The 14,447-nt window shown below is 44.1% G+C and overlaps 1 protein-coding gene across 1 annotated transcript; it reads left to right on the top strand.

The window, feature by feature from the left end:
* Positions 1-4,045: 4,045 nt before the first annotated feature.
* Positions 4,046-11,942, top strand: tbx3a (T-box transcription factor 3a). Its single transcript, XM_069673348.1, has 7 exons — positions 4,046-4,631; positions 5,574-5,841; positions 6,283-6,429; positions 7,349-7,425; positions 7,866-8,023; positions 8,482-9,125; positions 10,115-11,942. The coding sequence occupies exons 1-7, from the start codon at positions 4,240-4,242 to the stop codon at positions 10,565-10,567; spliced, it is 2,139 nt and encodes a 712-aa protein (XP_069529449.1). The 5' UTR covers positions 4,046-4,239; the 3' UTR covers positions 10,568-11,942.
* The last annotated feature ends 2,505 nt before the right edge of the window (positions 11,943-14,447 follow it).

Below are 14,447 nucleotides of genomic sequence, written 5' to 3'. Positions count from 1 at the left end.
TAGTGTCTGATGCTCAAATGTTCCTGGGTGGGCGAGGGGTCCCGGGCGCAGCCGTCCCCCAACGAAACTGTTACCTACGCCCCTGTCCTGTTGATGAACAACCTCAACCAAGTCTCCCCCTGCACGCTGCCATTTTCCCTGTCAACCTGCAGTCAATGCTCTCCCATCAATAAGCACATCCCCTAATTAACTAAAATTGTTCCCCATCAATAGCTATAACTGTGCAGCGGAGGAATTGATGAGAGCAAGGGTTGAAAGAAAAGCCTGACAGGGACGATCAATCGACAGGTATGGAGTTTATCATGCCTCCTGCCGATTGACTAACACACGCGTGTGATTCTGGAAAGTGCATTTTACAATCTGCACCCTTTTTTGTTGGGTGCAATATTTCCCTCCACGGATCAATTCCAGCCCCACCTAAATCTTCGAGGTAACCGGTCTGCAAAGTCATTACGCTGTCAATTGAACATCTCCCCCCCTCCGCTCTACGTCAGGACGTCTCTTAATGAAGTTTGGAGTCATTAAAGTGGTCGAGTTTACTAATCTTGTGATGTTTCCTTTCCCCTATCACGTCGTGTTAGGGTTGATGACTCTCCGCGAAGACAATCTCCTCCATTCAGGAGCGGTGCCACCAAGTCTGTCCTTGCTTATCATTAACAATCTGCAAATAAACAGGACAGCATACATTACATCACTTGCAGCTCCCTGATCAATTCCAGGAATGTCTTTGAAGCTTTGCTTAATGAACCTACACAGTTTGGCTGCTGTGTGTGTGCATGTGTGTGTGTGTGTGTGTAGTCAGGGCACTGAGGCTTCATAACCCATGACCTTAATGCAGTTTTTCCTTATTGATAATATTGGTAGCTAACAGGAATATTCAATAAGCACACATAGTGGTTGCAGCTGAAATTGAATGCACTGCACAAGTGTGTGCAGGGACTACTTTTCCTTTTAAATGCTAACATCTTATTGCACATCTTCAAGGTAATTCCTGTGCAGAAAGTGCATGATGCAGGCGAGTTTAAAACACAAATTGCACTGCAAGAAGTAAATTTCAACAACAACCCCTTTTGATGGTGATATCTCTGATCATGCATAAAAAGGGGAAGCGCTGACAAAGTTCTCCTCATCAATCAGACCCTCTTTACAGCCTCCTGCACTCCCTGAGAGCCCTAACCCTGTAAAAGTTTATATAGTGTATTGACCATTCTCTACTTGCTTAGCTAATGAAGCCAGCTCGGCCGGCAGAGGCTGGAGTAAAAAAAAAAGAAGGCCGCCGCAGTGTCAACACCGCTTCCTATTTGATGACACCTTCCACCAAATTGAAATGTGCTGCTAATGGGGGCGAGTGTTTAAAGAAGAATAAGCCGCAGTAATTGACACGGGGCTGACCTCAGTCGCACAAAGAGAAGGATGGAAGGCCTCACGTAGGCTGGCGGAGAGGAGAGTCTGGATTTTGTGGCATGGGAGGGTTGAGCTAATGGCTTTAGCTACGGAAGCTAAGTTACATTTTCATGCTGCAGATGCTACTGTGGTAAATCAACACCACACACACACACACGCAGGTGCTTTCAAAGACAACGCCCTCATCTGAGCAAATGTATGATGAAAAAGGCACCGTGACATGTCTCGCATCATCATCACCGAGCTGCGGAGAACAAAACATGCATACAGCAGAGGCTCTGCACTAATACTCGCATGCATGAGCAGTGCTGAATGGGAACTTAGTTGCTGTAAATGCTTTCAGAGGCTTCCAACATGAGGCATGAGGCGTTTACTGACTCATCTCATGCTCCAAATTTCAAAATAAAAGCACCTTAAACCAAACTACAGGCTTCAAACCTGCAACCAGAGTGCAACAGGTAATAAAAAAAAGCTGCAAAATATTGATCCGAACACATTGCCATGATTCAGGCTTCTGTTGTGAGATCTCGCTCTATATGCCCCCCCTCCTTCCTCCTCAAGGACTTTGAGACCCATCACCACAGCTTTGGCCCCCGCGTGCATCCACAGGAGACAGACAATTGACCGATAATTGATGGTCAATGTTTATCCAAGGTGGCTGAGTGGCCACGGCGCTCTAGTTTGCTCGTGAATTTGTGGTTAAATAGCGTTTTAGCGAGCACTAACGTGGCTTTGTCTGGGCTGCACAGCTCTTGCAGTGAAGCAGTATTGTTGCTCCCAATATAGTGAGCGCCTGCAGGGGTGTAATTGGCGGTTTTGTTGAGTATAAAATCCATAAGCTTTGTTCATGTCTACGGCTTGAGCGTAAGAAAAAGTAGTCCGGAGTTATATAGGCTTCTATTATTATAGATGTTAAATAAATAAATAAATAAGAGAGAACTAAAACATGTAATCAATAAGAATTAAGAATAAATCTCGCGTTATAAAGACACATACACGGTGCGTGCTGCGCGTTTGTCACTTTGTAAGCTGCGCGTAAAATGGAACAGTTTCCCAGACACTGTTGTGCCGGTAAAGCGCCTTAAATTTTACAACACAATTGACTGATATTCAAAAGTGGACACTGCTGCACAAGACTCTGCTCTCTTTAAATGTAAGATTAAGCTCATCTTATAAACTGACTTATAAAATGCAGTTTCAGGTCGACAAAGAAAAAATATCCACTAACGCTTGTGCCACTCCTCCAAGTGACTCCACGACGTAGCTATATTTCTATATATATTTCTACACAGCTCAGATTCAAAACTGATTTCACCCCACAATGACTCAAATGCAAATTCAACCCGGAGAGGAAAAAAGAGCTTAAAGCAGAGTGTGCCTAAATATGTGATAATAACACTGTTAGAAACATTATAAAAGACACTTTATAACCATGTTTTTGTATTTAAATATATATATATAAACCAAGGTAAATATATGATATCATAATAAACAATTACTGAGTTTCCAGAGGCGTCATAACACGCTTATTAACATAACATGAAGTCATAATCGAGCGCCTCATCCCGTCACCAGCTCATATTCTCCTGCTATCATTCAAAGGAGGATGTTACAGGAAATGCCGGCTGCTTTTCGGCGCAGTTTAATCTCTGGACAATAAGTAGATCCCGCTTTAATACTGTTAAATCACAGCGTGAATATATTTATAAAAGAATATAATTCTGTGAGAGTCATTTTAAGCGTAAGAAAAGTAGAGCGCTGTGGGACAGAGGAGGAAGTAAACAGCGGTAAAGATCACAACATCTCGCCGGCAGAGCGTGCCGGTTCCCCGGCTCGGCTTGCCCGCCGTCTCCCCTCCGCTGGCTCTCACACACAGACCGACAGCGCAGCTTCTCTAACGATGTTGGCATATTCACACAACACTGACTAGAGAAGGGTGGTGTTTCACGGCAAAGCCCTTTTCAGTTTCCAAACACCTTTTTATAAGTCTGAAGTCTGTCCCCTCCACCCGACCTGTCAAAACCACGCCCACGCAGCCACACAATTGGTCCGAAAGCGTCAAAGAGCCAATCAAACGGAGCGCTGCTACTCGTAACACGCAACACATCCATACAGTATGAAGCCCTATGGGCCACAGAGGCGCTAGGAAAATCACGGAGCTGGGACCTTACCACCTCTCTCTCTCTCTCTTTCTCTGGCCGTCAGCGGACTCCTTTCTCTGCACACGTCTTTCCCTGAAATGTGTGTGTGCGCGAAAGAGAGAGCAGGAATAAAGTGTGTGTGCGCGCGCGAGGGTGCATGTCCGGAGCAAGTAAAGGCAGGGGGATTATTCGGCGCTATCGAAATATTTCAACACGTCGCCCTCGCTGCAGGACTGAAGCCAATAAGAAGGAACGCATTTTAACAGGAATGCCGATATTGTAAACAGCAGCAGAGGAGAAAGAATGCGCTGCAGTCAATTAAGTGACTCACCCGAGTTGCTTTAATTCGACTAATGTCCGCGAGCCAGCGAGACGCAGAAAGGTGTCCGATGCGCGTCAAGCTCTGAAGAAAATCGCTCTCGCAGCACTTGAGAAGAATAATGGAGAACATTTTTACATTTCTCTTTGCACACTTTTGATCCAAACTCAGCAAAGGACTCCAGAGATTTCCCAACAACTCGTGAAAAATAAGTGGATTCTTATTTCTGCAGTTTTAAAGGAGGAATTTCCAAAGCTTTCCAACTTCACTTTTCCTCTTTTTTTTGTATTTCTTGTTTGCTCCTCTCGAGCGCAGGCTTGTTAGAAACACTCTCTCCCATCAAACCAGTCGTCTCCATTTGTTGCCTGCTCTTGGATGAACTTCCTGATGAGAGATCCAGTCATACAAGGATCAAGTATGGCATATCATCCGTTTATACCTCACCGGGGTCCGGAATTTGCCATGAGCGCAATGCTGGGTCACCAGCCTCCGTTCTTCCCGGCCCTGGCTCTGCCTCACAGCGGCTCGCTCTCCCTGCCGGGCGCGCTGGGGAAGCCGATCATGGACCAGCTGATGGGAGCCGCGGAGACCGGCCTGCACTTCTCCTCGCTGGGGCACCAGGCTGCGGCAGCCCACCTCAGGCCTCTGAAGACTCTGGAGCCCGAGGAGGAGGTGGAGGACGACCCCAAAGTTCACCTGGAAGCGAAGGAGCTCTGGGAGCTGTTCCACAAGAGAGGCACTGAGATGGTGATCACCAAATCCGGAAGGTAACATTTAGTTTTTGTGACTTGATCCCCCTAAAAATAGTAGATCTGACATGCCTGTTGGGCAGACTGAGAACACATCATGGAGAGATTTGTTATAAATTTTACACGCCTCTTGGAATATACATCTTTACAATTCTTCCTTTATTTCAAGCAACGTCTTTAAGCCTGAGATTGCAGCATATTATACTATCAAATGTCACGTAGATGTGACAGTTATTCAGTTTAACATAGCTCCCCTACAAAATAAAACACAACCCCTAAAATAATCTGTAGATTGAAATCTTTATTTTGATGGAAAAACTGAGACTTCCTGCGCGAAAGTGAACATTTTAACAAACACGTCTTTAACGTTGGAGCATCAGTATTTGGCTCTAATATTATTTTATCAAATAAAATAAACACTAAGCTTCAGCAGTAGTCTAAATACATTCCTTGATAGAAACGCCGTCTTATAATCCGCACTGTTAGTTTTCACGCCAAACTTTGCATTGACGGATTACACCAGCGAAATGTCAACTGTGAGTGTGTGGAGCTCTGACTAAATTATTTCCGTCATCATCACAGTGACAGTACACAAAGATGGCTGCTGTGTGTGTGTGTGCCTGTGTGTGTGTGTGTGTGTGTGTGTGTGTGTGTATGTGTGTGTGTGTGTGTATAGGCCTCGCGGGGCATTGAAAATTAAGACACAATGCAAACAGCGTGAACGTGTTATTAATCGTCTAAAGAGGGGATATAGTTTGGGAAGCTTCACTTTTATTTTGTAGATATTTGTAGATGTACTTTTCCGGCTGATTCCTCTTCACGCGCAGGCGACACGTTTTCAGAATAAAAGCATTTAATCATGAGTAAATAATGCAGCGCTTTGTGTTATATTGTTTGATATTATAATGTTTTTTAAATTAGCCATAGCACCAGTGCTCATGTTGTTTTCCTTCCCCGCAGACGGATGTTCCCCCCCTTCAAAGTAAGGTGCACCGGTCTGGACAAAAAGGCCAAATACATTCTCTTGATGGATATTGTCGCAGCCGACGACTGCAGGTACAAGTTCCACAACTCCCGCTGGATGGTGGCCGGGAAGGCCGACCCCGAAATGCCAAAGCGGATGTACATTCACCCGGACAGTCCGGCTACTGGGGAACAGTGGATGTCAAAAGTCGTCAATTTCCACAAACTCAAGCTGACGAACAACATCTCCGACAAGCATGGATTTGTAAGTTCTACTAATGTATGTCAATTTTCCTATTTATCAAATTACCCCTTTAGATAGACACATGTGTGAATAATGTGATGTTTTTATTGTATTTAATTTGTAATGCAAATCTCGTGAGATTTAACATGTATTTTTTTCTGTGTGACTCAGACAGTAAATTATTCCCAAATTTACAAATTATACTACGCGATGGTTAATGTGTAATTATTATAATTATTAAGCAGCACAGTTGAGTCTTAATCACTGAAAAAAATATTTAAGTTAAGTTTTTTTTATTTTGAAAATTATTTGCAATTTCTACAATACAGCGTCACTCACGAGCTGTAATTTGTCCTAATTATAAGGCTTCTGAAAAGAAGAATGATTTATTCTGTAACAACGCAGCACAAAACAGTGCGCTCATCCGCGCCGCCTCTCCTCCTCCTGTGATTGTGTTTGCAGACCATCCTGAACTCCATGCACAAATATCAGCCTCGCTTTCACATCGTGCGAGCCAACGACATCCTCAAGCTCCCGTACAGCACCTTCAGGACTTACGTGTTCCCCGAAACGGATTTCATAGCAGTGACTGCTTATCAAAACGACAAGGTAAGCGCAACTACTGCATCAGCGTTATATCCTGAATGTGTTCTCAGATACAAGCTCGTGCGTCCCCCCCCTCCTTATACCCTGCCAGGCTGCGCTTTTGCTCCCCTCGTCGCTCACGCTCTGCACCATTTTGTTGTCATAAAATATGAAAGACGTCATATTTGTTTGAGCCTGCGAGAGAGAGGGGGGATCATAGTAAGAGGGGGGGATGAATAAGTGGCATATTCACCAGCCTGTGGTAGGAAAGTAATAATTCTGTGGAATGTTATACAGGTTGTCTTCCTTACATTTAATCACGTGGAAAGGATTTGGCACAGATCCAGATTCTCTCTCCGTGTGTGTGCGTAAATGTGTGTGCGTAAAACTAAAAGGGTTGGGGGTTGAGAAATGAGAAAAAGAAGAGGGGCAACACATGCGGCTGAGTGGAGAAAATAAAAAGGGAGGGAGGAGGAGGAGGGGGGCTTTGTGTCAGACTGAGCTGCATGCAAACATTTTATTCTCTTTAAGACTTCAAAATAATAAAACTCGTCTCCTCAGCTCTTTGATATTGTTGGGAAACGATGGCACCCTCCTTCCCTCCCTCCCTCCCTCCCTCCCTCTCATGTGCTGTGGTAACCCTGCCGGAGATTGAGAGGAAGTGGTTTGGGAGTAAAGTTTTGAAAAGTTTACACATTAAAAAGGCAGCATATTTCCCCCTTATGAAAAACGTGCCAACAGGAGGATTCGTGCGCTCTTTGCGCGCGCATGACTGTTTTGTTTTATGCCTGTCACATAAAAAAAAAGTGAGTTGCAGCTTTTGCCTGTTGGAACAACAAGTTCCATGTTTTTAAAAAATGGCAGAAATTATCCCCAGCTTTAGGGCTTTATAAAGAACGCGATTTTAGCTCCGTATATTTACACTTCATTTTCATGATTCCAGATAACGCAGCTGAAAATTGACCATAACCCATTCGCCAAAGGATTCCGCGACACGGGCAATGGCAGACGGGAAAAGAGGTAAGACAAGGAGGGAAAGTTTGTTACAAAAAAACTAATCTTAATCTTAAAATGTGTTTACATTTAAAGCGTGAGATTCACAGTGATCACAGTGGATTAATCCCGCGTTAAAGCTTCCGCATGAACCCGCAGGGAGTCTGGATAGTCACAGTTTCTGATCAAATAGCTTAATAGGCTGAAGTCGACTATAAGTCTTATTGGGGGTAACTAAAAAAGGGTCTTTTAAGGCAATTTTTATTACCATGTCTATAAGCTAATTATTACTTTTTAATTATTTATTGTATTCCCAAAAGTAGAATGATTTAAAATGGGAAAGGCTCTTAAAGAAACAGCACTAAAGTTCATCTCGTGCTCTTCTTCGTCGCGCACCTAACATTGTTTCTAACCTGCGAGCTTGTGATTTACACCTTTAATAACCCGGGTCTGTACTTTGTGAACAGGAAACAGCTTGCTCTGCAGTCCATGCGTTCGTACGAGGAGCAGCAGAAAAAGGAGAACGGCGCTTCAGACGACTCCTCCGGAGAGCAGGCTCCCTTTAAGTGCTTCGGCCAGGCCTCGTCCCCTGCCGTGTCGACCGTGGGCCCCCCACACCTTAAAGGTAAGGCAGAGGGGACCCCACAGTTAGCCACACATGCTCCCATCACAAGTGGTGTGGAAAGTCGTAAAAAAAAAAAAAAAAGATTGTGGCAAAAGTTTTTAGTGCGTAAAGTGGAGAGTAAGGGTGGTTTTGTTAATTCAATTATATTGATCCCACTGCATGCTGGGAAAAATCACAGAGCAGTCCTCTGCTTTAACTAAAACCGTAAAAAAAAAAAAAAATTAACAAATTTTTTTGTTTTTCTCCAGAAGCAAGAATTTATTTTTAATTTAATCTGCAAAACTGCTGAAACATGTTCCAATGTGTCGCCTGCATTCAGATATAATTAGGGGAGAAACAACTGTTGGCTAACACTTCCTGAGGGGATATTTCGTATTGTTGCTGATTTTGAAAGTTATTAGCATGATTCATCGATGCACAGAAACTGATATTCTCCTCCTCCTCCCCCTCGCTGACAGATTTCTGCGACAGCGACGAGGACAGCGACGACGAGAGCAAAGATGGACACCTCAAAGACGGCCCGGATTCCAGCAAGATCTCCACGACCACGGAGGACGGGAAGGACCACGAGGCGAGCCCAGCTAAGGGGCACGCCTTCAGTAACAGTGACACTACCAGCCGGAGCAGGGACAGCGGCGCGAGGACTGAGAAAAGCCAGGCGGACTCGCGACAGAGCCCCATCACGCTCATCTCCAGCACCACGCGCTCTGGAGAAGACCTGAAGAGCCCGAGCCTGGAGCAGCCCAAAGCGGACGAGTGCAGGCCGATAAGCAAAGACACGTTCATGCCTTTGACTGTTCAGACTGAAAGCGCGCACATTGGCCACGGCCACTTGCATAATTTTGGATTTCCAACGGGCCTGACAGGACAGCAGTTTTTCAATCACCTCGGGAGCGCGCACCCGTTCCTCTTGCACCCCAGTCAGTTCAACATGGGGGGTGCGTTCTCAAACATGGCCGCGGGCATGGGGCCGCTATTGGCAGCCGTGTCCTCGGGAGGGGTGAGCACCATGGACACTGCGAGCATGGCATCATCCCCGCAAAGCTTGACGGGAGCGCCCGGCCTGCCCTTTCATCTGCAGCAACATGTCTTGGCATCACAGGTAAAACCTGTTTTCTTTGGCCTGCTCGCTCCTCCAGTGGAGCACATGTTGGGTGTACAGTGCAGCAGGCTGCAGGCCTCAGAGGCCTGCTTGTTCCGTTTAATGTGTCAAAAATGTAATCATCTTTACTACTCTCGTCTTATTACGCATGTTTGAGTTTTGCTGCGAGGAAGAAAGTAGGTTTGTGAGTGTGTGCGCGTGTGCGTTTTTACGCACGTTAGTTTGTTTTGTGTTTTTGCCAAATAGGCTAATACTCTGAGCAGAGCTGCATTTTACTGACTGGGCTATTAGAGACCTGCTTTAATCCCCCCTCTCTTTTCTCTAGTTGTTACATATTAGCCTAACTAGCATGAATTAAGAGAAACAGAGACCACCTCGCTGCAGCTTCAGGTGTTGGGCAATGTTTTTATAAGCGCTCATTACATGTGTGTTGTATGGCGAGTTTTAAAATTCACTAATGGGCCCAAAGAGGGAAACAACATTATGCTTTTATAAATATGGAATCTTCCTTTCCTTTAATGTTAAAAAGTGTCTCTTGTTTGATTGCAGCGCGAGACAATTTGCTGATTTTCTATTTGCTTGGCAGATTCTTGAACAAGCACAGAGACTGTTTACCTGCTGGGTGGGAAAACTTTCCTGCGATGTGTCATTCTGTTAGAAGTAGATGAAACCTGTGTGAAGCACTGGCAGCACAGCAGACTTATTCTGTAGTGGCTAAATCAGATTTTGGATCAAGTTTTGTTGTCCTAAAGCCAAGTGTTAGACGGCAGCCTGAGCTTTGTAACAAGGTATTACTAACATGCAACATGTGTGGTAGAAACGTCAGCATTAGTCCTAATAAGTAGTTTATTAAAATCCTTATTTTTACGCATTTTATCAAAGGGATTCATGCGACAGGCTGCTAAATATTTCGCTTCTCCCCTTCGCTGTGTTGTCACATTTCTGCACCAGCCTCATGCCTCACACTTGTTGTGTCCTTTCCTCCGCAGGGCCTTGCCATGTCTCCCTTCGGCAGCTTGTTCCCCTACCCGTACACGTACATGGCAGCAGCCGCTGCAGCCTCCTCCGCCGCCTCCTCCGCCTCGGTGCACCGGCACCCCTTCCTGAACGCGGTGCGCCCCCGACTCAGGTACAGCCCTTACTCCCTCCCCATGACGGTACCGGACAGCAGCACCCTGCTCACCACCGCGCTGCCCTCCATGGCCGGCAGCGGGGCCGACCTGAAAGGAGACGGAATCGTCCCCGCGAGCCCCGTTTCTGGCGTCACCCTTGACTCCACGTCGGAGGTGACCAGCCACTCGTCCACCATCTCCTCCGGCTCGGTGTCCATGTCCCCAAAAACTTGCACGGAGAAGGACGCGGCTAACGAGCTGCAGAGCATCCAACGCCTGGTCAGCGGACTGGACTCGAACCAGGACAGGCCACGGAGCGGGTCCCCTTAAGGAGTTCTCTTTTTTCAGTTTTTTTGTGAACACACCACCTGCTTCTCGTTTCGTTGTTGTCATGAAAAGTGAAACGTGTTGACGCTGATGAAGACATTAACAGTAGGAGGACACTCTCGTAGATTCGTGCAGGTTTTAAAGATAAAAAAAAAAAAAAAAAAAAAAAGGACTGTTGGACGTTTTAGTTTCTGAAATGCACTTTGGTTAATACACACCTGATATGTATATTTTTTCTTTTATTTTGTTAAGTTAAACAACACTTTGATCCTGTCATTTGAATACCGTACAAGTATTGAAACTGAAAAGTTGGCATGGGTGTGACTTACAGAGTTTAGGAGAAGTTGCTGCTGTGTCCTGTCTCCTAAAACTTTATTGTTCACGCGAGAGAAATGTGTTCTTAATATGCACTCTGAACTGATTGGACTTATTTGAATTCACTACCTTAGAAAGACTGCTGTATTTTTGTTGTATTCTTTGATTGGCCAAATGTTGCATGCCCCCCTAAAAAAAACAAAAAAACAACGAATGTTATTTTAACAGAAAACCTGAAGCGAAAAGTAGGAAAAATATTCGGTTTGGAGTTTAATAAAAATCCTCCCTTTAGTTACGTTTCTTTTCAGTTTTTAATACTATTCTTTTTATTTTATTTTACGCCTTTTTAAAAATCAGAATACAGGCCTGGTGCTGCGTAACGAAACTTTGGCCCGAGCATGCGCAATTCAGCCCAAATGTCCAGCAGGCAAAGGGAAGCAGAAATATGACAAAAAATGAAAGGTAGTATTGATTAAAAGGTGTACATAGGGATATATAAAATATTTATGTAATTATTTCATATTGTTATTGCGTGTAAATACAACGGAGTAGTTTGTTTTTAGGGATCTGTTCTTAATTTATTGTCGATATACCTGTGTAAAGATAGTTTGTGGGCTATTATCCTTTTGTTGCCATCTGCATTTAAACCCCCCCCCCCCCCCCCCTCTCTTAAAATATGGACTTAATTCCTCCCCCTTTAAAACATCCACCGAACTAGTTACTCACACTCACGTGCCATCGTACTTTCATTTTTGTCGTCCCCGTGTGTGAAGTGCTACTGTTTCCAAACGAATGATAAAGCGACAACGCACTGCACCACTGGCTTGAGAGAAACAAAATAAAATGTGTTTTTTTTTCTTCCCAGAAGAGCAACAGAAGTGTCGTTTACGTGTGAAAAAAAGTGGACTATTTTTTTTTGTTTTTTTCTTCCTGTTGTTAAAATACTTTGCGAATCTGATCGTAAAAGTGCCGCATAATCGAAAAGATGAAGGTTTCTTTTGTGTTTTTCTTAAGTTGTCAATGGGTTCTGTTGTATTGGAGTTATGTCTAGTTTACAACATCGACATCGTGTTCTTGAAAGTTTCAATAAAATATTGAAATGCCATCTTTTAGTGTGTGTCCCTCGTTTTCAAAACGACTTTTTAATGAGCTCATTTAGAGGCCTGCGTGGCGCGAGACATGTCTCTCTCCACTTCGGTAAACGCAGGTGGAGATACCTGCGTTCAAAGAGAGCAATTAAGACAACTGAGGGCGAAGCGAAGACACCCAAAGACCCTCTCAGCGCCAGAGATCATACCTGGGATTCCTACCTGGGCAAGACGCATGCGCACTGTAATTTTTTATTGGTCTCTTCAAGAGCATCAACCAATCAATTTTTATTTATATAGCGACACATCACAACAAATGTTATTTTAAGACATTATTTTAAGATCTACACTGTACTGGTTGTTTACATAGACCCAATATTAATCCGCCACGAGCGAGGGGAAACTCTTTTAACAGACAGAAACCTCGAGCAAAACCGGAATTTGGTGGACAGAACATCCGCCAAACCGCAGGGTTTATATCTATATATAGGTTAAAGTTGGTTAATGTGGAAATAAATGCAATATAAATAAAAGTAAAGACTCGGAAATGTTTCTAAAATTCTAAAAATAAAGCAGATCCGCACAAAACCTGCACACGCTTCCTCCTGAGGTGAGCTCTTTTGTCGCTTTGACTAAACAGTAATTTGAGGTCGACCAAAAGTGATAGCTCCCAGTTTCCCCTGAAAGCATCACTGCACTATGTTTTGAAAGTTTCTCTGAATAAGTGACATCACGCCCTCCTGCAGGGCCCGCGCGCGCGCCTCCTGCAGAAGTGTTCCACAGGCCAGAGGTAAACCCGACAGATAATGAAATCCCCTGATTACTCTCTATTGCACCTCCAGTCAGGAGTTTATCAACCGCGTATCTCTATTTGTTAGTCGTCTGGTTAATGTGTAGCAGGCCTGGCGCTGGCGAATAGGTGTAAACATGATACAAGCTGTCTGAATTGGCCTGTCTTATTGCTCACCTGGCGCCTTCGCTGGGCATATCTTCCATTTTATTGCACGGAAGGCGACAACGCGTCTGTAATCAAAGCGAAAAGGACAACGCCCCCAAGCGGCGACGGGGGCGCTGCTTTGATAAGAGGGACACAGTGGAACAAACCAGAGGAGAAATCCTGGAAGAGAGATACTCTGATAAGCGCTGCCTGACCTGATCACACAACTACTGTAAACCTCCGCGTAATTGTACTGCTCCGTACAACTTCAGGTGCCAAAGATATCCAAAAATTAAAACCATTGTCCTTGTGCGTTCTAATACCTGGATCCCACAGGTTGGACCACATATTACGGCAGGAGGTGACGTAATGTCCTAAAACTTAAAAGAGAAAGAAGAAGAAACTCAATGACACAATTCAGCCATTAAAAAGAACATGAAGTGTTTGCCAAACATGTGTGTTCACTAACTCTAGTGAAAGCAACATGTCCTAAAACTGCGCCAAATTTTGTGAATAAATAAAAGACTAACTTGTCATAAAATACCAAATTAAAAAATAGGATTATAATGCAAAGTATCTGCGCACCTGGAATTTGTTTTTATGGCTTCTGCTTGTTGCAGGTCAGATATTTTGCTGAATATTTGCTGCTTCATACTTTAGTTTCCTTGCAGCAAATATGGTGATATGAAACTTTTACATCCGGCGTCAATAACTTTGATTTATGTCTGCAAAGTTTGTCTGCTTGGTAGTGAAAGAAAGTGTCTCCTGTTTGGGCCCAAGTGTCGGTCAAACAGGTTGCTTTTACTCAAACATACAGTCCACAGTAGGCCTACATCTTACAGGCCAGTTGCGCCATCTAGCGGCAGAAATGTATGCAGGCTGGAGCGACTCATCGTCCTGTTTCTCTTTAAACTTCACGTGTCGATGACGTAGTCCGCAAGCTGACGGAATCACTTAAAGGGTTTAAAATGTAACATAAATTCAACTGATTGATCTATTATTGCGAAGCTGTTTTGTGTTTAATAAATAAATAAATAAATAAATAAAGCCAATCCTAAAAAAAAAGAGAAAAGAAATCCTAAAACCTAAACCCCAAACTTTAATATCACACCTTTTTTAAACACTTGCAACTGAATTTACCAAGAAGCCTCATTACGTAATTACGTCGAACCTCTCCCTCGATGATAGGAACACTAGAGAGCATGACAGTCCCAGAAGAAGAAGAAGCGTCCTTTGCCAAATATAGCTCTTTAATAACTACCTCTTCCCAGAATCTTTAACCGTGTAGTCAAATTAGCCCCGGAAGTTAGTGTGTAAGTTGTTTGCTACACAATGAAGCAGCATTCCATCAATGTGTTTCAACACGATCTCTGATTAAAGAAGTTCTGGAGAATCGTAAATTATATCTGGAAGAGGAGGTGTGTGTGGGCGTGTGAACGTCGAACAGGGGAGGGTTAGCTCTCTGCTTGCTAACTTTGATTACAGTTACTTTCACGAGGCACATTAAATGACGGTGTGAAATATTTATGCTATAAGTGTGTAC

Source organism: Semicossyphus pulcher, unplaced genomic scaffold (assembly GCF_022749685.1).
Source record: "Semicossyphus pulcher isolate SPU_LCO1_2020_fin unplaced genomic scaffold, fSemPul1.0.p SCAF_22, whole genome shotgun sequence".
NCBI classification, from domain to species: Eukaryota; Metazoa; Chordata; class Actinopteri; order Labriformes; family Labridae; genus Semicossyphus; species Semicossyphus pulcher.
This window is presented reverse-complemented; position numbering and strand designations above follow the sequence as displayed.

Bases quoted from the DNA above. Each gene is read 5' to 3' on its own strand.
- tbx3a (XM_069673348.1), top strand. From the start codon at position 4,240: ATGAACTTCCTGATGAGAGATCCAGTCATACAAGGATCAAGTATGGCA. The intron at 5,842-6,282 runs GTAAGTTCTACT...TTGTGTTTGCAG, and splicing joins TCTCCGACAAGCATGGATTT to ACCATCCTGAACTCCATGCA. The intron at 8,024-8,481 runs GTAAGGCAGAGG...CCTCGCTGACAG, and splicing joins GGGCCCCCCACACCTTAAAG to ATTTCTGCGACAGCGACGAG.